Here is a 26,348-nt window from a genome sequence, read left to right as displayed (position 1 = left end):
ACCAACATTTTTTTTTCTTGGTCTGTACAGTATAGCATTTGCACATGAAGTTTGTATGTGCTGATTTATGGGCAAACAACGTGACAAAAATAAAGACCATCTGTGTAAGTCTATTTTCCAAGTTGCATAAGAGTTGCTTCAGAAGACATCTTCCACCCACCGCCCATCTATGGTTAACCTGGGACTAATCAAACTTACCCCAACAGTCAAGAAGTAAGGCTGCGAATTGCCTTCCCCCATGTCTGTGTGGCCAATACAGGGACCTTTTACAACATCAATAGATGCAAGGTTCTTCAATGTTTACTCAGAGTAACTCCACTTTTGTTGAGAAAAAAACATCTATGATCTATGTACATTGCAAGGGTTATAACAAACTTTGTTGCAGAGTTCTACTTTTTTGTTATTCTGAAGGAATAGCTGTTTGTCTGTGTCCATGTGCTGAGTGAATCTGTATGGGAGTTGTTTTATACTTATCATTCAGCTGCTGCACCTGCAGGGCTCTGAGCAAAGTAGCAGGGTCTGCATCCCTTTTAGACATGATTTCTCTTTGAGATTATCTCACAAAAATGTAAATTTTTGTTGCAGGGGATGCTCAAAATCTGATTTGTATCATAGTGCAGACTTCTGGGAAAATCAACCAATCACGCAAGCAGAAAATTAAATTTCTGGGGGCATTCTGTACAATAGCCTTTCTCAACCAGGGTGCCTTGAGGTTTCTTCAGGGGTGCCTTGGAAAAATGTCTAAAAATTGCCCAAAACGTGTATACAAGCCAGCAGGTGGAACAAGCCTGCCTTTTAATTACACAAAGCCACAGGTTTTCATTGTGCACCATTATGACCTTCTAGCCGCCGGTGTCCTGACAACCAATGACATCATAAGATGTCAACTGCCTGCACATGATCCTAGTTTGACCCTCCCCTACCCCTCTCCATCAGTGCTGGGGTCACATTAGCTCAGTGACAGAGAGAAACTGAGGGAGAAGAGAAACAATGGAATACTAGTCAGTACCAGTGTGTAAAAGTATATATGCTTTGGAAGCATAAATCCCCTCTAATGTTGGGTGTCCTATGTGTGTGGATGCTGCTGCATTATAAATAAAACTATTAGAATAATTTTTCACATTTTAGAATGGGGTGCATCAAGACTGTCCTTAATTTTAAAGGGTGCCTCGGGACTGTCCATAATTTTAAAGGGTGCCTTGACTGAAAAAAGGTTGTGTACAGAATGCTTCCAGGTAGCCATGTTGCTTTGCATTTTGCAGAAAACTACAGCACTTGCAGATTGAAAAGGAAAGGTCATTTTTAATAACATTCAATTACAATATGACTTGTGTTGCAATTGTATATGCTGGGATTTTTTTTTTCGCCCACAAAAGTGGAGTTACCATTTATTAGCTTTAACCTGAAATGCTTACATAATGTAAATGCCCTTTTAAAAGGCAAAGGGTCTAATAAAACATACTTGTGACTACTCTTTTTTACATGGCATCCATTATAAAATAAGCAATCTTTAAACAGGAACGTGTAGACAGTAACCCTCTTTATGTTTACAGCATTGTTCTTTCATATTTTGCCTTTCCCCCTGTTTATGAGGTCAGGTCTGGAAGATTGCAATCTGCATTGCAGGAATGTAAGGGAGATATACATCTCTTTTGCCCTTCACACTTCAGCTTCTAGTCATAAATATATTACAGGTGGCTTCCTTTTACCTTGAATGCTGGATGTATTTTACATCTGTTGGCTAGGAGACAGAGAACTCATTCTGAGTTGATCATGAAAGTTGTGCAGCAGAGTGCAGGCGGTTGCTTATACTGCTTATGAGAAGTGGACCTGTCATTGCTTGCAAAGTGAAAACACTTTGGACTGACAAAATATGTAGATGTTTCATACAGAAGGAGCCAGTGATATAGCCGGTATGAGGTCTTTTTGTAATAAATTTTAACAAAAAGATTTTGTAAATCCAGCATTGTTAGTCAGTCTGGTGGTGTCATGGATCATTCATTCTGCTTGTTGTCCAGCGGTGGCAATGAGCAGCCCTTACTATTGCATAGAACATTACTTATGTAATGAGATGGGTACCTTACATTGCAGCAGTAAGCCGTACGCCTGAGAAGGATGTCCACGACAGCTTGGACTCACAGGAAGCAGGGGGAGGTTGAATGACCATCATCATTACACCTGAAAAAGGAGCACTATCTAGCAGTGTTGGATCAAAGTCGAGTATTGAAGCCATCAATTGAAGCAATCAAGCACTCAAAAAATGCTTGAATGACTTTAGGAATCAAAGCTTCCAAAGGAAATATCTGTTTGGTTTTATTATTATTATAATTATTATTATTAATATTATAAGAATCGTTTTATTACATTATATTATAATGTATTACATATAATGTTTTATTCCTTAAACCTCCCTTTTTCCCTCCCAGATTCCACTTGCTCCACAACACAATTAGATAAACCTGTGGCATCTAAATTCTGCACTTTTTTTCTTTTCAATAATTTTTATTATTTTTGAAAGAAAGTATACAAAACATACTGCGGTTTTCAAATGTGTTCAATATTCCCTTACACAAAAAAAGAAGCCTTATTTAAAATAAAAAAAAATTAGAGCAGGTATAAGACACATTTCCTGTGTTTGGTAATGTACTTTTTAAAAGTGTAAATGATAATCTATGTCCTTACCCTTAGTCCTCATGCACACAGGGCGTTTTTTACAGCTGCGGTTTTTGGCTTCTGGCCTTTTTTTTTTCTACAGCTAGTAAACTCTCCAGCATGTCATCCAATGTGTCCATGCATACATAGGCTTTGATCAGCATTTCTTGGCAGGGGCATTTTCTGGCTGGGAAAAGAACCCAGAACTAGTGGGTTTCAAGAGGGGTTTTTTTAGCTGTAAAACACTTTGACGCTGGTAGACACTGTAAAATGCAGAAAACCATAGTTTTGGGGCGTTTTGTGAGCCATTGTTTTTTTTTTGTGTGTGTGCTAAAAATCTTAAACACGGAAAAACATGGCTAAACTCGTCAAAACGCAACTAAACGCTTCTCCAAGCTTTGAAGTCTCTATTACAGCCTCTCTAAAATAGCAATCAGTGGAACTCCAGGGTTTCTCCAGAGGTTATTAGGGGTCCCTTGAGCGATGATCAGCTTCTGCCTCTTGGCTGAGTAAGCACTGACATTGATCTTTTTAGCTATCTATAAGGGAAGATTCTTCTCACTGACCACAAATGTAATGTCACAAACAAAAGAGAACAGTGCACAGGCCCTGGTGCAATACCCTTTATTTTATAGTAAAAATAGATAAAAATTAATTCACAAGTAAATCAGAGCTTGTAAATCACATCTTCCCACCACGGTACTGTGCTCCAAAATCCTCTCACCATCCTTGATAGGAGCTCCAGCTGACAATGTGGATATGGCAGCAGTCCTGGACTGAATGCAGACGCCGCTGTGCCTAATTACATACACGCTGACAGTTCACATACATAGCAAGCCTCCCTGGCCGCCAGACGAGCCAGTGCCATGCTTGGGTTCATGTGATGCGAGCAGCTGACTGTTGATGGGGCGTGTGAGCTGCTGTTACAACAACATGTTTTGGAGGGCATGGTCTCCTTTATCAAGTCCCTTTTGGTGCGAGGATTTTGGTGCACAGTACTGTGGTGGCAGGGGTGGACTGACAACTCATGGGGCCCCCGGACAATAGGAGATCATGGGACCCTTATGTCCTCGCCTACACTCAAACCACTCCCAAAAAAGCCTATGAAAGGTACCAGGGGCATCTCATGGGGCCCCCTACTGACCCCGTGCCCTCGGGCAGTGCCCGAGTGTTCGAATGGTCAGTCCGCCCCTGTGTGGTGGGGAGATGTGATTGATAGGCTCTGAATCATTTATGTTTTGTGAATGCATTTTTATCTAGCCTGTGAGCTCTTCCCTTTTTGTTTGTATGTTTTCTTTTTCCAGTGCCCACTGTTTGTGAGAGCAGCTAGATTGTGGTGCTGTTGAAGATTAACCCTTTCAAGTCTGGAATTATATTGAACCTTTGGACCCTCTTAGTGCAGGTCACCTGTGGCGTTTGTGCATGTACTGGCATATGTTTATACATTGGACCACAAATGTAATGTGCATTCTTCCCAGTAACTGTCACACGGATGTGCTGTGAGATGTAGATACTGTATAGTAATTCTTAGCAGAGGTTCCCTGAGCTGAGAAAGTTACTTCAAGGGTTTAAAAAAAAGTTGAGAAAGGGTGGTCTAATGGTTCTTCCCATGTGCCACAAACCTCATGAATACTCCAGAACATAATTAACAAATATCCTTTAAAATATAACAAACTGTAAAGTAACTAATCTCTTTTCTTCACAAGAGACATACCTACAATTTGCATGGATTAGAGGTTTTTTAGATTTATTCTACTTTGAACAATCATAACTACAACATTTACCAATATTCTTGCTGTCATTCAAGTGTTTTTTGTGTGTATCATCCATCACATCAGTTAATTTTATTGTTGTCCCAGGTATTTAAGAAACCTCATGAGGTTGTGACGGTTCTGTTGATCCAGACACTGGCTGCCATGGTACCATCTATTCCTGTGTGTCTCAGTACAGCCATGGAGCGAGCCAACCCAGAACATAAGCTCAGCAATTTGTTGGAATTGTATGGGACCACGGGTCACTTTGCTAAAGCTCTGGAGGTGGCCATGCTGCCAAGCTTAGGTAAGTTCTCCTGCCTACCTGACTGGCAGATGCTCTTTCACTTCTGTTATGTTTCTTTCAACCACCTGGAGTGAAAGCAAAGCTCTGTGTAAGCTGCTCACCATGGCTCTCACAGGTCTGTGGACTTCCCTGTGTTGATTGTCCCAATGGTGTCACGTGGGTGAGTATTTTTTCCTTCAGCTTCCAGCACTGGAGAGGCAAGGAGTGAAGGAAAGGGAAGTGTATGCTGTTGGAGATGGGAGGGTTGCCATAAATCAATTGCTTTGCCCTGAATTGTCCCTTCACATCTCCTGTTGCTTAAGCTGGCCATAGATGGTTTCAATCTCAGCCACTTCAGCAGGGACCGGCCGAGATTTGAAACCATGTATGGGCAGGTTGAATGTACCCAAGTTGATTGATCAATCAACTTGGGTACAACCAGCCTGTCAGGTTTTACATGCAGTTATTGCTAGCTCTTATTGCTGCTTGCAGTAATCACAGAATGGGTTCCCCCCCCATCAAAACTGACTGCGTTGATGGGGGAATCGAGCGATTTTCTTTCCTGCAACTATGGCTGTAGTCGCACCATATATGGCCAGCTTTGCTGATCATTCTCCCTAACAGCCATAGGTTTATTATTTGTCAGGTAATTAGATTACCAGTCATCAAGGAGGCATGTCTGAAAAGAGGGAGCAAAGCCTTGCTCCTCTTTAAAGATGAATGTGACCCCCACAGAGACATAACACAGAACAAGGCATGCTACCTTCGTCCTGGGGATAGTATCCGCTAAAGGTAGTCTAGAGACAGTGTTGGTGACCAGTCCATTGCCCTCGGCCTGCCGTTTTTTTGGGCACAGCTCCCACAGTACAGATCCTCAAACAAACTTCAACTAGAAATGTTTAATAATCCCATACATATGGATAGTTCTTAGGAATGACTCATATATCCCTAATAGAGGAAACACTTTCATATTTTTATGGTTTTCTCCATTCAGGTGGTTAAAGTGAGTTTTTGTTTATTGTATCAATGCAATTAGTCCTTTTGTTCCATTCACTTCATGCTCTGTTTCTCCTTTAAGCGCCTTGTTCTTGGCTCTCCAACATTAAAATAGGAAGTTGGTCTGTAGTGTTGGCTGAAGTCCACTGCATAAGGTTCTGGTCTTTCATTACATTGCAGGCACTTGGCTCTACCCCCCCCAACCTCCCCCACCCCCCTTCTTTGTGTGAGGTAATGCATTTTCAGCTTATATGTTCTTCCATGCCGTGTCCTTAACACTTGTGTCATTTGAGGTCATAGCTATATTAAAATCGGCAAGGAACTAATGATTTCTTCTACAGAGGGTAATTTCACCTTTGTGGTAGACCTAATACTACAAGCTATAGGAGGAAACTAATGCTTTTTGTAAATAACATTTATTGCCTGTCTTGCTTCCAATCAGCTTCTACAGGCTCTTGAAGTATTTATGCCATGGGGGAAATTTATTTTAAAGCTTTTGAAAGGTTAAATGCCTTCTGCTTTTTTACAACAGTAGACTGTACAGTGGTTTACAGCCTACAGCAAACCGATGAAACAACAAAATTACGACAGCAAAGTTGGGGCTTTTTAGGGGACAGGGATCCAAACCAAATAGTTAATAAATACTGCTTTATTCTAAACAGTAGTTAAAAAGCTAACATACAAAAACATGCTATTCTAAAAAAAAAAACAGCTATCCATATAAAGCAAGTAATACATATGCCTTAACTCCACAAAGATCTTGTGTTTTTCAATAGCTACCAAGCAGTCATATATCCATTCAGAGTTTTTCCTCTATAGTATCCAATATATTGATCAAGTATTCCCCTAGTCATATTGAGGATTACTTTATACAATATATTTGTATTGAAATCGATATCCAGGTCTCTCACCTCTCCTGAGAAAGTAGACTTGTGGTCTAAGAAACACATGAAGGATGGTATATCTCCTTGCGTCAGTGATCCTGAAGCAAGATCTTTGTTAAATTATGTCATTTTGTATCTTTTTTCTTGTTTGTGCATGGATAGCTTCTTTTTTTTTTTTTTTTTTTTTTTTTTTGGACTAACATATGTTTATATATGTGAGCTATTTTAACTACTGTTTAAAATAAAGTAATATTTTAATAATCGTTTGGTTTGATCATCGCACCCTAAAAAGTCCCATCTTTGTTGCCATATTTGTATTGTTGTTTCATAGGTTACTGGGTACAAATATTTAGGTATATTTAGCCAATCTATACAGTTTCATAAATGTATTGCTGCAGCATACCAGTTTCTAGAAGGCAGCTGAGGCTTTGCAAGCTCTGGATCCTTGCCTGAAAGCAGTAGTGCTGATATGGACTGGTTGTTTGAGGAGGTTCTTCAATAGAGACGTATTCAGCTCTGTAAGTGTCTGTCTCAGCACCTCTCTCAACAGCCAGTCTTACTATATGGCTCATTGTAGACTGGGGCTCAAGCTTTATACAGTCCTTTTATAAGTGGGAGTAGCTGGTTGTGTTTCACTGCAAATGATGGGCAGCAAGACTCCTGCCCTTCCTTAAACTCATGGGCATTTATCCCTGTATGTCTCAACTTGGTAAATGAGTAGTCACAGAGCAGGTTTAATAATTAACCTCTGAATGGGCCCTTTATGCCCACCTAGGATTCACCCTACTGACCCAAGTGTTCTGTTGGGGTCAGTAAACTGGGTTGGGGTCAGGTCTTTATGGCCACCGAGCAAGTAGTATTAGGGCCACTGTGCCAGAAAGCCTGACATCAAGTGCAGAGTATGAACTAAACCAGACTGCTGCTGTTCTTTTCTTTTAGTTCCTATCAGCAGAACAATCCAGCTGTGAACAGAATGCTGTCCTAAAAACAGATTTGGATATGCATGTAAAGTAGGGAATTGCAGTTCATAGAAACAAGATACACCACCCAATCTGGCTCTTTTTTTGGCTACATCAAGTTGTGTTCCCATGACAGGCTTGAGGGGAAACATTGATTGAACAAGTAGGAAAACCTTTCTGCATCCCAGTACTACTTTGCACTAAGTTGCCTCAAAAGGGTCTTCCTGAACCACCCTAATCTAGCCCCCCCTTTCTTTCAGTTGACATAAATGTACTCGGTATTCAGAGCAAGCAAATGGAAATGATCGATTGGTTGCCACAGGAAGCAGCCCTATTTTCGTAAAATTCAAGCTCCTACTATGTTAACATTCGACCATTGCTGACATTAGCAGTTTTCACAATTCTTTTACTGTATGCATGGTTGCCTGAATTGCAACATACAGTGCCTTGAAAAAGTATTTGTACCCCTTGACATTTTTCACATTTTGTCATGTTACAACCAAAAATGTAAATGTATTTTATGGGATTTTATATGATAGACTAACACAAAGTGCCACATAATTGTGAAGTGGAAGGAAAATGATAAATGGTTTTCAAAATTGATTACAAATATCTGAAAAGTCTGGCTTGCATTTGTATGCAGCACCCTGCACTCTGATACCCCTAACTAAAATCTAGTGGAACGAACTGCATTTAGAAGTCACCTAATTACTAAATAGAGTCCACCTGTGTGTAATTTAATCTCAGTATAAATACAGCTGTTCTGTGAAGCACTCAGAGGTTTGCTAGAGAACATTCGTGAACAAACAGCATCATGGAGGCCAAGGAACACACCAGACAGGTCAGGGATAAAGTTGTGGAGGAGTTTAAAGCAGGGTTAGGTTATTAAATAAAAAATATCCCAAGCTTTGAACATCTCTTGGAGCACTGTTCAATCCATCATCCGAAAATAGAAGAGTATGGCACAACTGTAAACCTACCAAGACATGGCCGTCCACCTAAACTGACAGCTCAGGCAAGGAGAGCATTAATCAGAGAAGCAGCCAAGAGGCCCATGGTAACACTGGAGGAGCTCCAGAGATCCACAGCTCAGGTAGGAGAATCTGTCCACAGGACAACTATTAGTCGTGCACTCCACAAATCTGGCCTTTATGGAAGAGTGGCAAGAAGAAAGCCATTGTTGAAAGAAAGCCATAAGTCCTGTTTGAAGTTTGGGTGATGCCATGTGGGGAACACAGCAAGCATGTGGAAGAAGGTGCTCTGGTCAGATGAGACCAAAAGTGAACTTTTTGGCCTAAAAGCAAAACGCTATGTGTGGCGAAAAACTAACACTGCTCATCGCCCTGAACACACCATCCCCACCGTGAAATGTGGTGGCAGCATCATGTTGTGGGGATGCTTTTCTTCAGCAGAGACAGGGAAGCTGGTCAGAGTTGATGGGAAGATGGATGGAGCCAAATACAGGTCAATCTTAGAAAAAAGCCTGTTAAGAGTCTGCAAAAGACTCGAGACTGGGGCGGAGGTTCACCTTCCAGCAGGACAACGACCCGAAACATACAGCCAGAGCTACAATGGAATGGTTTAGATCAAAGCATATTCATGTGTTAGAATGGCCCAAAGTTCAGACCTAAATCCAGTTTAATTGGATTCTCATAGATTGGGAATCTGTGGCAAAACTTGAAAATTGCTGTTTACATCCATCCAATCAGACAGAGCTTGAGCTATTTTGCAAACAAAAAAAAAAAATGGGCAAAGATTTCACTCTTTTAGATGTGTAAAGGTTGTAGATACATACTGAAAAAGACTTGCAACTGTGATTGCAGGGAAAAGTGATTCTACAAAGTATTGACTCCGGGAGGCTGAATACAAATTCACGCCACACTTTTCAGATATTTGTAAAAAAAAATTAAAAAATCATTTTCTTTCCACCTCACAATTATGTGCCACTTTGTGTTGGTCTATCACATAAAATCCCAATAAAATACATTTATGTTTTTGGTTGTAACATGACAAAAAGTGGACAATTTCAAGGGGTATGAATACTTTTTCAAGGCACTGTATGTCTGCAGTAAGTGAATGGGTTTGCATGAGTCACATTTTCAGCAGGCTTATATTAGCAGTAGCAGATTAGAAAGGTATAATTAACTAAAACCACTTCAAAGGGAAAGGTTCTTGAACTATACAGGAAAGCCATGTTTTAGATAAAACAGCTGTAAGCACTGCACTCATTCAGGCATAAAAAAGGACAAACATAGTCTTCTAATTTTAAACTGAAACCTAAAATGCAGCATGTTCTACTTTTTTGTTGACCGCACTGGAATGCACTGCACTGGTGTAATTTAGGGCTATTGAAGTACATGGAAAACACTGTGCATGCATTTTGATGCAGATTAATAATGCACTGGACTGCATCTGGTGTGAGCCAGCCCTTAAACTGCCTTCTAACACCTGTGTTGGTCTGGCCATACATTATACAGTTTTCTTACAATTTCCTTTAGGTTTACCTTCAACTATATAGTGCAAAGTCCTGCCTTATTGGATACAATTTAAAGTGTTGTTTTAGGTTTTACCTCATATTATATGGATTTTGGAAAATTGTATAATGTTTGACCAGCCTAGGGATTAAACAGCCTTTTCTAACTTACAATATCTGATCTCTATTCTTTAGATCTAGCAATAACATGTAATGCCTGACTGGATACTGAATGATTGGTTGGTTTGGGTAGGTTTAGTTAAATCTGCTGCAGTGGGCTCCAAGAAAAAGTGGTGCTTAAAGTGATTTTTAAACTCTATATAGTGTTTTTTTTTTTTTTTCGTTTTTTCTTCAAGTAACAAACTGGCTTATATTTATCTGCTCTGTGCGATGGAATTGCAGTGAGCAACCCCGATCCTCCTCCCTTCGGGTCCCCCGCCAGTGCTTCTGGCTCCTCCTCTTTAAGTGCCCTCCTAGCAAGCCGCTTTCTATGGGGGCACTCATGTGGGCTCTGTGTCTGTATCCATAGACACAGACAATGGGCCTCAGCCCTGGTCCCCACCCCATCCCGCTCCATCATCGACCATCACACATATAAGAGCTTGTTAGATATCTCATTGCAAAGCCGTATACGTTAATGTGGGTTTGATCCTCTTTTGTGGTTATAACAGCCTTCACTCTTCTGGAGAGTCTTTCCACAAAATATGGGACTGTATCTGTGGAAATTTGTGTCCATTCAGTCACAAAAAGTAAGGTATTATATTGGATAAGAAGTCCTGACTCACATTCGGCATTCTAATTCTTCCCAAAGGTGTTCAGTAGGGTGAAAGTTAGGGCTCTGTGTAGGCCACTTTAGGTTCCTCTGCACTAAACTCTTCATTTCCATGCTGGAACAGAAAAGGACTATACTGTTACCACAATGTTAGAAGCACACAACTGGCTAAAACAATGGAACTCTTTTCGGAAGGGAGTTCACATACTTTTGCCCATATACATAGGTCGGTGTGATGGTCAGATGCCTACAAACGTTTGGTTACATAGTGTATATATAAAGAGTAAGGTAAGTGAGCGCAAACTAGCGGAATAAGCAGCTAACATACAGGGTAATCCTCAGTACCTTAAACGTGAAATATATCAAAAATGGGGTATGCAGCGCTAGAAGTAAATTTCAAACCAAGAGGGTGTCACCATATACAGTAACAACAATATCGGACATGTTTCAAGCGAACGCTCATTTTCAAAGGGGTCGTTGAAAACGAGCGTTTGCTCGAAACATGTTAGGGGATCCACCCAATTGACGCCTACACCACCAGGGAACCACTAACCACCAGGGGAATCTTTATACCAGACCTGGGTGGCTGAGAATCTGGTCATATATATATTTTTCTATTGATGAAACCACTAACCACCAGGGACATTTAAAACAGACCTGGATGCATGTCCTTCATGCCGATGGAACCACTAGCCACCAGGGTTCCTATGTGTGAGACCTGGATATATCGGTTTATGCTGATGTGAGTCCCTTCCTTTTATCTGCTTATTTTACTTTGAATAAACGTATTTCACCATTGATACCTTCTTGCCTCCTGGCTCGTTTTTAATGAGCTTTGCAAGGTGGTGATCTGGAATAAGGAATCATTGGATGCCTGGACAGCGTTGGACCTACTGGTGAGTCTGAAAGGACCCCTAAAAAGGTGTGCACCACCATCCCTGAATGCCCGCTATGGTAACCGGATACTACTCATGCTGCTGACCAGACCCTGATGTCCTGATGTGACCATATGCTGCTCATGCTGCTGACCAGACCATGATGCCTTGTTGCTGAGGATTTACATACAATCCCTATATTGTATGTATTTGTGGTAAGCGCATAACCGCACTATTTTTTACATTCTATCGAGCTGAATTTGGAACAACATAGAATCATATCCATTTGCCTTCCGGATACACCATATGAACAATCCATGTCCGATATTGTTGTTACTGTATATGGTGACACCCTCTTGGTTTGATATTTACTTCTAGCGCTGCATACCCCATTATATAGTGTATGGTTGCTTCATCAAGCAAAATGTTGTGTGATTTCTGATTGATGTATATTCATAAATAGATACACATATACACTCACAGCCCACTTTATTAGCTACACCTGTTAAATTGCTTGGTAACACAAATTGCTAATCAGCCAATCACATGGCAGCAACTTAATGCATGTAGACATGGTGAAGACGACTTGCTGAAGTTCAAACCGAGCATTGGAATGGGTAAGAAAGGGTATTTAAGTGACTTTGAACATGGCATGTTTGTGGGTGCCAGACAGGTTGGTCTGAGTATTTCAAAAACTGCTGATCTACTGGGATTTTCATGCACAACCATCCCTAGGGTTTAAAGAAAATGGTTCGAAAAAGAGAAAATATCTAGTAAGCAGCAATTGAGTGGATGAAAATGCCTTGTTGATATGAGAGGTCAGAGCAAAATGGGCAGACTGGTTCGAGATGATAGAAAGGCAAGAGTAACTCGTGTCAATATGGAGCAAAATCTCTGAGGAATGTTTCCAACACCTCATTGAATCTATGCCATGAAGAATTAAGGCAGTTCTGAAGGCAAAAGGGGGTCCAACCCGGTACTAGCAAGGTGTACCTAATAAAGTGGCCTGTGAGTGTGTACTGAGCTTGTAAGAAATTAATCATATGATGACTGTGATCTGGTTTCTGTGTTAGGGGAGCACAATTTGGTGAAGTTGGCAGAACTGGTAGAAGCTCTATATGGAGCCTATAAACCTTTCCAGCTGCAGTATGGTGACCTGGAGGAGTCTCATCTTCTTATACAAATCAGTGCCATCCCATTGGTAAGAACGTCAAACCTGCTATGGGAGCTGACTGAACATATGAGAAGTAATGTTGCATTATTAAAAGCCAGTCAAACTATAATATGGCATTTCAGTTGTAAGTTTACTGTTAAGCTGAATCCCATGCTGGTCATCCTGGATACCAGTAATTAGATGTCACCATCAACATAACCAGCTTCTTCTGGAGTGAGCTATGGACATGAGACGTCTGTAACTGTTTTTTTAGCCAAATTACACGACAATTGTATTTCTATGGGAGCAGTAACCTGCTTGTCAGGTGCAGCTGGGGGTGGAAAATGGACTCGGCAAGTAAAAAAAACTCCTGATAAGTCCATTCCAGCTTGTGACATCTGTTTACCAAGTAAAGGAAGTAAAGTGGTTGGTTTTCATGTTTTCAACAGCTGCCTGTGTTAAACAAAATCCTAGCTTGCAAGTAGAATTGGTGCTACCTTTACTGTCAGATAGATCTTACTGTGGACGTTTATGCCTTTTAGGAACATGGGGAGGTTCTAGACTGTGTCCAAGAACTCTCACACTCGGTATCTCGGCTCTTCAGCCTGGCTTCAGGTGCTGTGGAGCGTTGTATCAAACTGACAGATGGCCTTGGAGTCTGTGGTCTTCTGCAAGCACTACAAGCTTTATTTAAAAAGTAAGTATGACTTTTCATTGGCACATCTGCTGTATATATAGACTCTGCATTATTGTGTGTGTATATACATTACTTTTTTTAAAAAAAATGAATTTTATTTTTGAAAAAGAGCGGTTTTTGTTCTTCTTTGTACAGAGACAGACAACTAAAACACACAAAGTATTACTCCCAACACCTAAAATGAGGATAGTATCAAGCAGCACATAGACAATTGGACTTTTTCACATAAAGAAGAGAATTTAGAGACTTTAAAAGAGAAGTATGGGGTATTTAAAAAAAATTATACTCACCTAGGTGGATGGAGGATCGGTCCCCCACTGCTTCTAAGACTGAGAACCAAGCAATCAAAGGCCTCTAATCACTCATTTCTCAGTCTTCAGAGCCTAATGAACTACTCTCCTGTGATCCACAGGAGAAGTAAGGCCAAAAAAGCTTTGGCCCCACTTCTTTAAGGAAAAAGAAAAATAGACACCCCTGTGTTCAATTTCTCGGTTATTATAACCAATCATAAATGCGGTAAAGTTATTTTGAGCACCCAGCCTCAACCCTCAGAGAGTCCAAAGACGAAAAAAAAGGGGGGGGGGGGGAGTAGAGGGGCAAGGATGTTATGATATAATCCGTTGAGTAGCAGCTTGCTATGTATCCCAGACCTCATAGAATTTATGATGCACACACCTCTTTTCATACATGATTTTTTCAAAAGCAAGAAGGTCATGGACTTCAACAAATCATTCTCTTAGTGTAGGGGGAAAGGCTGAGACCCATCTGAGCACCCCCCAACATACGGGCTGCAAATAACAAACTGGCTGCTGATAATGTTGCAGATGGGTCTAAGTTAGCTGTATCAAATTACCTAAGGTACAGTAAATGTTAGGAACAAGTTACTATACAGTATGGATTGAATTATTTGAGTGATCACAGAGTCCCAGTACCATACTAATTTTGGGCCTCTCTAAAGCAAATGTATGAAGTCACCAGGGGCTGCTCCACATAAAAAAAATATATTTTAATAAAAAGGTTGAGGCAGTATATGAAACGCCTTAGAAGTGTGCCTTAGTGTTGAAAGTCAAAATTAGCACATTCAAATGCCTGAGTTTTTCAGGTTTTCTTGGACACCCTGCAGCAAATGCCTTCTGAAGTTAGTGGTACCAGTTGGTAGTGCCTAGAATTCAGCTAGTTAATTTAAAAGTGTGTGTGTGTGGGGGGGGGGGGGGGGGGGGAGTCCATGGCAGTGGAATTTGTTCTTTAGGCAACATACCATGCTGATTACTACGGTCAGATCAATTTATAAATCAGTAGAGTGATGTAGAGGTGAATCCATAGTTTTGCCAAACGTAGGTTAGAGGTTTAGGACCTGGTTCAGTGTAACCGTTGTGTATTTTATTTATTTATTTCAGGTACTTATATATCGCCGTCAATTTTACGCAGCGCTTTACACATATATATTATACATTCACATCAGTCCCTAACCCTCAAGGGGCGTACAATCTAAGTGTAGAGGGTAGATCTGAGTTTGATAAAGTGAAGAAATTATGTAACCCTTTGTAGACATTTCAGCTGTGTTTAAATCCAGAGATTTTACTATTTTACCAGAGAGGGTTACTCCTCCCAAAATTGATTATTCAGTATTTAGTAAATGGTAGAGAAACAAACCACCTAACATTATCTTCTATCTCGGTGAGTGTATTGGTAAGATCTGTACACTTTTACTCCTGGCTTTGCATACCTGCTGTGGCCATTATGAGGGGTTTTAACTCTCCTAGTTGTTTTAGTTTATATGATTGAGAAGGCAATGGAAGGTGGAAGAATGCTCACAGATGGAGAACACCCAAAACACATAGGTGAAGTGGAACAGGATTTATGTTAAAGTAGAACTATAGGCAAAAATTTTTTTAATTTTGGATAGAGCAAGGGAGGGTCATAACCTCTGTCAGATTTTTTTCTGCCATCTGTGTCCCATTGCTGAGATTTCCCTTCACTTCCTGCCCATAGCCAAACAGGAAGTGAGAAGAAATCCCAGAAAAGTAAGGGAATTCCTTGGGGGCCAGGGGTGACCAGAACTAGTGTCCCCGTTGGAAGATTTCCCCACTTTAAAATTTCAGGGGACATCCCATAATTTGGGAATTTCTTTTACTTTCACTTTCAATGATAAGGATAAACACGACAAATAGAGAGTGAATCTCCTTAATGGGGGTACAGACAGCAATAAATATCTTTTCCTTTAGTTATACTTTGAGATTTCACTGTTCGAGTATCCATGAGTGCACTTTTTGTGGCTGAAATATGAATTTTGCGTATACTGACCCTTTTAGTCCCTTTTTTTTTAATCCATTACCATTAGCTTTTACAAGGTCTATCAACTGTCATAAAATTCTATATGCTTCTGCTATTTCTCCTATGTGCAGTGAAGGTATTCTCTTGCGCTTTATGGTACATATCAAGGAGCCTCACTTTTAGTTGTAAAGGCTCAAGGTTTTTTACCTTCATGCATTCTATGCATGAAGGTTAAAAACCTTCTGTGTGCAGCAGCCCCCCTAATACTTAACCGAGTCCATTGCGATCCACTGATATGCGCAAGAGCCTCGGCTCTCTGGGGACTCTTCCTCCTCATTGGCTGAGACAGCAGTGGGAGCCATTGGCTCCTGCTGTTTTCAGCCACAGCCAGTGAGCCAAAGAGGAGAGAGGGGGGTGTGGCGGGACGGAGCTGAGCTGTGGCTCTGTGTGTGAATGGACATGCAGAGCAGCAGCTCCGGAGCGAGCCTGCTTGGGTGCTCCCATAGCAGGCTGCTTACTCTGGGGGCACCTGGCAGGAGGGAGGGTCCAGGAGCGCCGGTGGGGAACCGGAGAAGAGGAGGATTGGGGCTGCTCTGTGCAAAACCACTGCAGAGAGCAGGTAAATATAACATGTTTGTTATTTTTAAAAAAAATTGCCTTTAATATCACTATAAGTAATGGTTGTTATTTTAAGTTTTGCTTAAAGGAAATCTTTTATGAACCTGGGCAAGTCTGAGTGTATGAATGAAAAGGAAAAAAAAACGGAGCAGAAGATACTTACAGTGACAACAAATTGTGTTGTGTGTTTTTTTGTTTTTTTAAATATTCATGATTTGGTATTCTTTGTGAAACAGATTTTCTCTGAACTTCACCTCATTAACTAAGCAAAGTGAACATACATACAGTACTTTACTTCTTTAGTGTATCTTCCACAGTGATTTGTAGTTTAGCCACTAGAAAGAGGAGACACTTTGCATGACTTTCCATCTTTAACAGCTGTAGCTGTCACGGCCCCTTCTCTCCACCTTCCCCAAATGGAGAATGCCTTGCATTCATTAAAAAAAATACAAGGTGTTCTCTAAATGGCAGCAGTGTAAAGTAGGTGACCTTCTGTGGTCAGTGTGCAGCAGAGCAGCCACTCGGCACAGATTCCATAATTTTGGCCCTACTGCATGGATATCCGCTTCTCCAGCCATCCCTCAGGTATGAGATATGCGTACTTACATTGGTCCAAGGTGGACCAACGTAACTATGTAATTAAGATCATACCTGGAGTTCAGCTTTGAATAAAATGCTAACATATGCAATGTCTGTTGCATCAGCACTTTGTCCCAGGCAGTGTAGCAATTGGCTCTTTTCCAGGATAGCTGTCGTGCCAGAATAAATCGGGTGCGGTTAACTTATTGGGGGATATCGTTATCAGCATTTACTGGCATATCTCCTATTAAACAAAGGCAAAACCCAGCTTTGCTTACATTGCTGGCAATCACACTACATTTGGTGCCGCTTGACATACAGGTGTGTAAGAAGCGTCGCGTTATGGTTTTGCTCCAGCTCCTTTCATTTGTTGTGTTCTCTATTTCCCAGATATGTGTCAGATTACACAAACACGCTACAGTCAATAAGGAAGAAGTACAAATTGGACAATGTGCCTTCTGATTCCCTATTCCTGGAAGACTGGGCAGCCTTCCAAAACTCAGTCAGGTAATGTTCCTTGGGCAGAGACTTGTGTGTGCGGTTTGTAGGGTATATAGTGGAAAGATTGCATTCTTTTTGACTTAAGTTGCCAAACTCAAAAAACAGTGAATGTGAAAATAATGCTGTGGATAAACTGCTAATACTGGAAACAAAGAGAAAGCATGAGACACCAATGAGAAGAGCCCATTTCTCTTTAGGCCTGAGGTTGTAGACCGAAGCCGGACGTTCCTTTTTACTTCTTATTCTTCTCTGGTATCTTATCCTGTCACCTCTCGTCTCTGCTGTTCTCTTGTATCGCCTCTCCTCTACTCTCTCTATCACAATTCCTCTTGTTGCTCTTATTTTTTCCCATATCACATCTCTACTCATATCTCTCATATTTTGTGTTTTTTTTTTTTTCTATACATTTTTTAAATTTTTTTTTTGAGGAGGAGGGGGGGTTGTTTTGGGTTTTGTTTTTTGGGGTTTTTTTTTTTTGGGCTAGTTTTTTGTCTGAGTGTAGATCTAGGTCTGTCCCAAGCCACTTACTGTTGACTGACTCACTACCTCTGCTGGGAATCTTTATCAAACATCAACTACCCTTTCTGTAAAATAGTACTTTCTAAGGTTAGCCTTTCTCCAGTTAGTTTGAAGTTATGTTTCCATGTTCTTGATCTTGGTTTCATATTAAAAATACTTCCTTTTGTTATCTCAACTTAATGTTGATAAATGTAAAGTTATGTTCTCCGGGCTAAAAACATGCATGCACCATACATACTAGGGAGAGTACAAGTGGGGAAGTCAGTGGTGGAGAAGGATCTGGTTGATCATAGACTTAGTAATAGGATGCAATGCCAAGCTGCAGTTTCTAAAGCTATCAAAATACTTTCAATATTATAAGAGGTAGAGACTCCAGAAAAGAGACATCATTTTACCCCGATACAAATCATTAGTATGACTTCATCTGGAATATGCAGTTCGGTTTTGGGCACCAATTCACAAAAAGAACATTGGGGAACTGGACAACGTGCAGAAAAGGGCAACCAAACTGATACGAGGCATGGAAGGGCTGAGCTATGAAGAACGGTTAGCTGAACTAAATTCTCTCTTTGTAAGAGAAAATGATTGTTGAAAATTTGGGGGGAGAGGCAGATAAGGAGACCTGAGATTGCCTGAGTAACGCACGGAGTCCCAGATGCACAGGCTGTGAATCATTAGGGGGCTAAGGGAAGCGGGACGAAGCTTATGGGGGAGCCAAGTGAGTGCCGTCATAGGGACCGGGGAGCAGTTAGGGTTCTCTAGAAGTACCCAAAAGGGGATGTTCGTGGAAGCATGAAGAACAGAGAGTTGAGAAATTTGTGCTGCCATGTAATCTTTGAAGACATTAGGGACTCCCAAACCTCCACTCAGCCTATGGGTGTACAGGATGTGGCGTGACAGGGTAGGCCCAAATAAAGGAGAGAAGTCTATTCTGTAGCAAGCGTGAGAAAAAGGAGGGCACTTGAATCGGTAGGGTTCTGAAATAGTATAATATTTTACGGAGCAGAGTCATTTTAACCGTGTGAATACACGCAATCCAGGAAAGGGAAGGGAATTGCCAAGAGTGCAAAAGAGAGGTGACGTGTCTCAGTAATGGGTAGTAATTGGTCGCAAAAAGAGTAGCATAGGAAGAAGTTAGCTTGATATCCTGATAATCTAGTGAGGAAACCGCCCAACGATAGGGGTGGCTAGCCTGAGTGTGTGTCACCATAGATGGAGAGAGTGAGACATTCAAGGCTGTAGTTTTTTGAGGGTTAATGTGGAGACCTGACAATACGGAAAAACGAGTTAGAATAGATTGCAGGTTCAGAAGACTAGTGATGGGGTTGGTTAACTTTAGGAGAGCGTCGTTTGCAAAAAGGTTCATCTTGTATTGTGTGCCTGCATAGGGAATACCTGTAATTAGAGATGAGCGAATCGAACTTGGCGAAGTGGAATTCGTTTCGAATATTAGGAAAAACTCGATTCGCGCCGAATCCGAAAATTGGCAAACTTCGGATGCATAAATCGAATTTTCCCCGATCGGCCGATTTTCATCCCTTCTACAGCCGGCAAAAAGTGTCCCTGCAGAGAGCTCCGCTATTTCTGACAGTTCTCTGACAGTTCCTTCACATTTACAGCGGTTGAAACATTGTATCTATTTGTTTCCATTTAGGATACAGATGTTTTTATTCGGAAACAAATAGATACAATGTTTCAACCGCTGTAAATGTGAAGGAACTGTCAGAGAACTGTCAGAAATAGCGGAGCTCTCTGCAGATACACTTTTTGCTGGAATGGAATTCTTCTTATTTTCATCCTTCTTCTTCTTCTTCTTCTTCTTCTTCTTCTTCTTCATCCTCTTCTTCTTCTTCATCCTCTTCTTCTTCATCCTCATCCTCTTCTTCTTCATCCTCATCCTCTTCTTCTTCTTCTTCATCCTCATCCTCTTCTTCATCCTCGTTCTCTTCTTCTTCATCCTCATCCTCTTCTTCTTCTTCTTCATCCTCATCCTCTTCTTCTTCTTCATCCTCATCCTCTTCTTCATCCTCATCCTCTTCTTCTTCTTCATCCTCATCCTCCTCCTCTTCTTCTTCTTCTTCTTCTTCTTCTTCTTCCTCACCATCATCCTCTTCTTCTTCATCTTATTCATCCTCATCCTCTAATTCATCCTCATCCTCTTCTTCTTCTTCATCCTCTTCTTCTTCTTCTTCTTCTTCTTCCTCTTCCTCTTCCTCTTCCTCTTCTTCTTCTTCTTCTTCTTCTTCTTCTTCTTCTTCTTCTTCTTCCTCATCCTCATCTTCTTCTTCCTCATCCTCTTCTTCTTCTTCATCCTCATCCTCTTCTTCTTCTTCTTCATCCTCATCCTCTTCTTCAAATTATTCTTCCTCATCCTCATCCTCTTCTTCTTCATCCTCATCTTCTTCTTCTTCCTCATCCTCTTCTTCTTCTTCTTCCTCATCCTCTTCTTCTTCTTCATCCTCATCCTCTTCTTCTTCTTCATCCTCATCCTCTTCTTCTTCTTCATCCTCATCCTCTTCTTCTTCTTCCTCATCCTCTTCTTCTTTATCCTCATCTTCTTCTTCTTCATCCTCATCTTCTTCATCCTCATCCTCTTCTTCTTCATCATCCTCATCCTCTTCTTCTTCATCCTCATCCTCTTCTTCTTCTTCTTCTTCATCCTCATCCTCTTCTTCTTCATCCTCTTCTTCTTCATCCTCATCCTCTTCTTCATCATCCTCATCCTCTTCTTCTTCTTCTTCATCCTCATCCTCCTCTTCTTCTTCTTCTTCATCCTCATCCTCTTCTTCTTCTTCTTCCTCATCCTCTTCTTCTTCCTCATCCTCTTCTTCTTCCTCATCCTCTTCTTCTTCTTCATCCTCATCTTCTTCTTCATCATCCTCTTCCTCTTCTTCATCCTCTTCTTCTTCTTCCTCATCCTCTTCTTCTTCTTCATCCTCATCCTCATCTTCTTCTTCATCCTCATCCTCATCTTCTTCTTCATCATCCTCATCCTCCTCTTCTTCTTCTTCTTCATCCTCATCCTCTTCTTCTTCCTCATCCTCTTCTTCTTCTTCTTCTTCCTCATCCTCTTCTTCTCCTTCTTCTTCTTCTTCTTCCTCATCCTCTTCTTCTTCTTCATCCTCATCTTCTTCTTCTTCTTCATCATCTTCTTCTTCTTCTTCATCATCCTCTTCCTCTTCTTCATCATCCTCTTCCTCTTCTTCTTCTTCCTCATCCTCTTCTTCTTCTTCATCCTCATCCTCATCTTCTTCTTCATCCTCATCCTCTTCTTCTTCCTCATCTTCTTCTTCTTCTTCCTCATCCTCATCCTCTTCCTCTTCTTCATCCTCATCCTCTTCTTCTTCTTCTTCATCCTCATCCTCTTCTTCTTCATCCTCATCCTCTTCTTCTTCATCCTCTTCTTCTTCTTCATCCTCATCCTCTTCTTCTTCTTCTTCATCCTCATCCTCTTCTTCCTCATCCTCTTCTTCTTCATCCTCATCCTCTTCTTCTTCTTCTTCTTCTTCTTCTTCTTCTTCATCCTCATCCTCTTCTTCTTCTTCATCCTCATCCTCTTCTTCTTCTTCTTCTTCTTCTTCTTCTTCCTCATCCTCATCTTCTTCTTCCTCATCTTCTTCTTCTTCTTCTTCTTCTTCCTCTTCCTCTTCCTCTTCCTCTTCCTCTTCCTCTTCCTCTTCCTCTTCCTCTTCCTCTTCCTCTTCTTCTTCTTCTTCTTCCTCATCCTCTTCTTCCTCATCCTCTTCCTCATCCTCTTCTTCTTCTTCCTCTTCTTCCTCTTCTTCTTCCTCATCTTCTTCTTCTTCCTCTTCTTCCTCTTCCTCTTCCTCTTCCTCTTCTTCTTCCTCTTCTTCTTCCTCTTCTTCCTCATCCTCTTCTTTTTCATCCTCATCCTCTTCTTTTTCATCCTCATCCTCTTCTTCATCCTCTTCTTCTTTTTCTTCTTTTTGTCTTCCTTTTGCAGGTCACTGCTGATGCGCAGATTTTTTATCGGCAAAAAATCGTCCGATTTGCCCACTATTGCCGCGAAAATCGGCCGATCGGTAAAATCGGCCGATTTTTTTTCCATCTTTACAGAAAAAAAAAAACGGCCAAAATACCGAAAAACGGCCGACCAAATAGCCCACTAACGATCCGAAAATCGGCCGATTTTCGACCCATCTATGGCCTGCATTAGGGCCACAGAGACGTTAGGGCCACAGAATCGTTACTCAGGGACACAGAATTCTTACTCAGGGACACAGAATTCTTACTCAGGGACACAGAATCGTTACTCAGGGAGGGACACAGAATCGTTACTCAGGGACACAGAATCGTTACTCAGGGACACAGAATCGTTACTTAGGGCCACAGCTATCAAAGAATCGAAAATTTAAAGTGACATACACCCTTTTTTTTTTTTGGTGGCTGTCGTGCACAGTTGGTGCTGCAGTTTGCCGATTGTGCAAAATAAACTGACTTTCTGCTTCACAACCACTATTGTACGTTCAAAGAGTTAAATCCATTTACACACCGGCTGGCGGTAATATTTTTTGGGTGATTAGTGCATTCCAGTGACACAAACGTACAGTTTCCAGCCAACGGCAAGCTGCAATTGACCGATTGTGCTAAATAAACTGACTTTCTGCTTCACAACCACTATTGGCCTTCAATTGAAGCTGCTTCCGCTCTGCCACTCTGCCATTGGACTCTTGATAGTCGTCTCCCCACGCTGCTGCTGGGGGGACTTTTTAACATAGGCCTCTGTATGGCCTTCAATTTAAGCTGCTTACGCTTCGCCACTCTGCCATGGGCCCCTGTACCGCCTCCTCATGCTGCTGCCAGGTCCAGAGTGTGTCATGGGTCCCTGTACGGCCTCCCATTGCTGCTGTCTCCATCGCCACACTCTGCCATGTGCCACTTTCAGGTCTCCTCACACTGCTGGTGGTTTCCATTTTTGTCATAGGGTGCTGTATGGCCTCCCATTGCTGCTGCCTCCACCGCCACACTGTGGCTCCACACTCTGGTTTTGGCCCCGTGACTGCCCAAATGAGTGAAGTGTGCGGTGATTCTAAGATCGACGGCACTCATCTGCATGTCATACTGACTGACAGTATTATTTCTCTTCCCCAGCAGACTCCAAGGGCATTTAAATTAAAGGTACAGTGTTCTGCACTAATATAAAGGCTCTCTGAAGCCTAGAAACCCTTTTAATAAGTTAAATTCGCAGCGAATAAATTCGCATCGAATCGAATTTATTCCGCAAATTCGGCGAATCAGCCGAATCGAATTTTTGAATAATTCGCTCATCTCTACCTGTAATGTTAGGGCTATCTCGAAGTGTTATGGCTAAAGTTTCAAGTGCCAAGATAAATAAAATCAGAGAAAATGGACACCCCTGCCTAATGCCTCCATATATAGGGAAAGGAGTAGAAAGGTAGCCGAAGTATTTAACCTGAGCCGTAGGGGAGGAATAAAGAGTGGAGATCCAAGTCAAAATTTAATTCCCAAAGCCCCATCTCTCCAAATCATAATGGAGATAATCCCAAGATAGGGAATCAAAGGCTTTGTATATGTCAAGGGAGAGTAAAAAGCCTGGGATCTTGTGATGAATCAATAGATGGATCAAGTGGATCACTTTGCGAATGTTATTACTGGCTTGACGGCCGGGCATGAAACCCACCTGGTCCTAGTGAACAAGGGAGTGTAAATATTTGTTAATGCGGAAACTTAAAATCTTCCCCAAAATCTTCATGTCTTCATTCAGTAAGGAGATGGGACAGAAGGCCTGTGGATCAAAGGCCTCTTCGTGAGATTTGGAAATCATGGTGAAAATCTTTCAACTGCTTGATGGGTGAGTTGAACCCTTGTACGTTTTGGGAATAGAGTTTGAGGTCTAGTGGCCATAGCGAGTGGCTCTTTGCTTTCTCCCAGACACGGTCCGGCAAGTTGGACAGCGGCCTGGACGGAGAGGAACCCGGTCATTCGTTCAGTCTTCTTATTGTTTGAACGGGGCCTTAGGCTGAGACTGGATTTGTTACAGTCCATCCCATCTAACATTTTATCTCATCTCTCTTCTCCTATGTCCTCCTGACCTTTCTCTGCTCTCCTCATTTTTTCTAGCAGTTCATTAAATACATTTATGTTGAGGCGCCAGTTTAAATGGAGTTCCTACAACTTGATTTGAAGAGTTGGCACAGCCTTCCCATCTGCGTGTATGATTTATGAAGTATTATGTGAAATGAATAATTGAGTTTTTGCAAGTAGTAAATCTTTCATTTGTAAACCTATTTGGTGAAAATAATTGGTGCAGTTTGGGTACTATTCAAAGTACACATATTTTCCTTACACCTTTTATGAGCAATTGCATACAATGAAATCTTGCTTCCAGATAAATCTGAGCTCATAAAAAAAAAAAGACTTCAAGCAGACAACACAATCTCCCCCTAAAAGTAAAACTAGGGTAATTGTTCTGGTAAATGTTAGTCTACAGTGTGCAACTTCTTTCATTTACATAATTTTCTGCCCAACATTTGAAATTTCACAAATAGCTGACAGAATTAAAGTATATCTAAAACTAAAACTTTTTTTTTTATTTTTCATTTTGGATGCTGTAGTAAAGGGTTAAAACTGCTGTCAGTATCTTCTTGTTTTTAATCCGTGTCTCATTAGGAAAATATCCCTTCACTTCCTGTTTTTGTAGACTCAACAGGAAGTAAGAGGATATCTTTCCAAAGTGAGGGAAGCCCTGTTTTGGACAGTTGACTGTTATGATCCGCCAGGTGGTGCCTCTGGCTGCCCACTTGACAGACCTACCCAAAGCGTGGAGTCTAAGTCCCTGTCTGTGCTTTCACCAGGGCCCCTGATGGTGGGGATGGATTTGTAACAGACCAGGACCAGGTCACGACCTCCTAGCAGGCCCACCAGTGGCAGAGGGAACCTCCGGGGATGTATAGGTACCGAGAGAGCCAGATGTGAGGAGGCCAGCAGGACCTAGCAGGATGGATCACGAGCAGTGGTCCCGTGGGGTAGGCGAGGTACAGAATCGGCAGGCGGAGAGTAGTCAGGTCACACGCAGGGTCAGCAGGATAAGTCAGTCCGCAGATAGGTCAAACAAGCCGGGAGTCAGGAGGGGAGAAGGCAGAATAGTCAGGGCAATCCGGGTCAAACACAGGAGAAGGCAGCGTAGTCAGGACAATCCGGGTCAAACACAGGAGAAGGCAGCGTAGTCAGGACAATCCGGGTCAAACACAGGAGAAGGCAGCGTAGTCAGGGCAATCAGGGTCAATAACTTAGGTACAGGAACTCAGGAACACAGATAGACCTTGCGGCAATCTGTGACAGTGCAGGGCATCTTTAAATATTGCGCCCTGCACTGTCATTGGCCGCCCGGGACGCGCCCCCGGGCTGTCATTGGCCGCCTGAGGCGCGCCCGCGGCTCCTACTGCGCATGCACAGCGTCCTGTCAGCCGCGGCCCGCCGGGACCTGGTGCTTGTGTCCCGGCGTGAGCCGCCGCTAGTGCGCGTGCGTCAGGGGAGGCGCCGCGGCGGTCCCTGACATTGACACTTGAACAGATGTCCTTGTTGGAAAATTTGTGCATGCAATATAAATTTTAACTGTGCTATGTGTAACTGTAAATTGCTACACACTCAGTAAATCGGTGAATACATATTTGAATGAATACCCCTTAATAATTCATCATTAATGGTGCAAAAATAAAAATAAACAATTCACGGTTACACATAGCGCAATTACATTTTAGATTTCATACACCTTTCGGTTCTGAATACCTGCAGATTACAATAGTTTTATTCACATTTTTCCAGTTGGCGCAGATATCTACACTTGTATCTTGTTAGAAGATTCCCCCTCTAATCCTGTTCTGGTGGGAACTCAAAATTTGTTTATTTTCTCTCACTTTCATTCTCGGTGACATAGACTGCAAAAAAACAGTGGTTGTAAATGCACAAGACTATGAAATAAAAAAATTGCCTTTTTAGTTATATATTATTTGTTTACATTTTAAGAAAAAGGCAAATACTTGGTGTCCTTTTTTCTTTTTTTTTTTTCATATTACTGTCTTTTGTTTCCTTTTCAGGATCATAGCTACTTGTGGTGAGTTGTTAAGACAGTGTGGTGACTTCGAACAACAGCTGGCAAGTCGGTAAGCAAAGCATTCATAGCTCAGTCATGACACTACTCCCATGCTACATGCAGTACACCACAAGGCATTTACAGTTGGTGCTGCATATTTGGACAAAGCAGAACTAGCAAAGCTTGACCCAAAGACACAAGGAGAAGAGGAGTATATACAAACTCATGCTTCTGTGCGATTTTTGGAACAAGCTTTACCTCACACCCAGTGTTTAGTAGAACATG

The 26,348-nt window shown here is 41.6% G+C and overlaps 1 protein-coding gene across 1 annotated transcript in view; it reads left to right on the top strand.

Moving 5' to 3' along the window:
• Nucleotides 1-26,348, top strand: part of COG7 (component of oligomeric golgi complex 7) — a 96,996-nt gene that overhangs the window by 37,476 nt on the left and 33,172 nt on the right. Inside the window, exons 8-12 of the mRNA XM_089682794.1 lie at nucleotides 4,512-4,710; nucleotides 12,722-12,849; nucleotides 13,344-13,498; nucleotides 17,360-17,476; nucleotides 26,068-26,133. Coding sequence (XP_089538920.1) covers nucleotides 4,512-4,710; nucleotides 12,722-12,849; nucleotides 13,344-13,498; nucleotides 17,360-17,476; nucleotides 26,068-26,133 — 665 coding nt within the window. The remainder of the gene's footprint in view (nucleotides 1-4,511; nucleotides 4,711-12,721; nucleotides 12,850-13,343; nucleotides 13,499-17,359; nucleotides 17,477-26,067; nucleotides 26,134-26,348) is intronic.

This window comes from Staurois parvus, unplaced genomic scaffold (genome assembly GCF_062004578.1).
Source record: "Staurois parvus isolate SC_StPar_1 unplaced genomic scaffold, SC_StPar_1.0 ptg000018l, whole genome shotgun sequence".
Taxonomy (NCBI): domain Eukaryota; kingdom Metazoa; phylum Chordata; class Amphibia; order Anura; family Ranidae; genus Staurois; species Staurois parvus.
The sequence above is the reverse complement of the archived record's forward strand: the minus strand, read 5'-3'. Positions and strand labels throughout refer to the sequence as shown.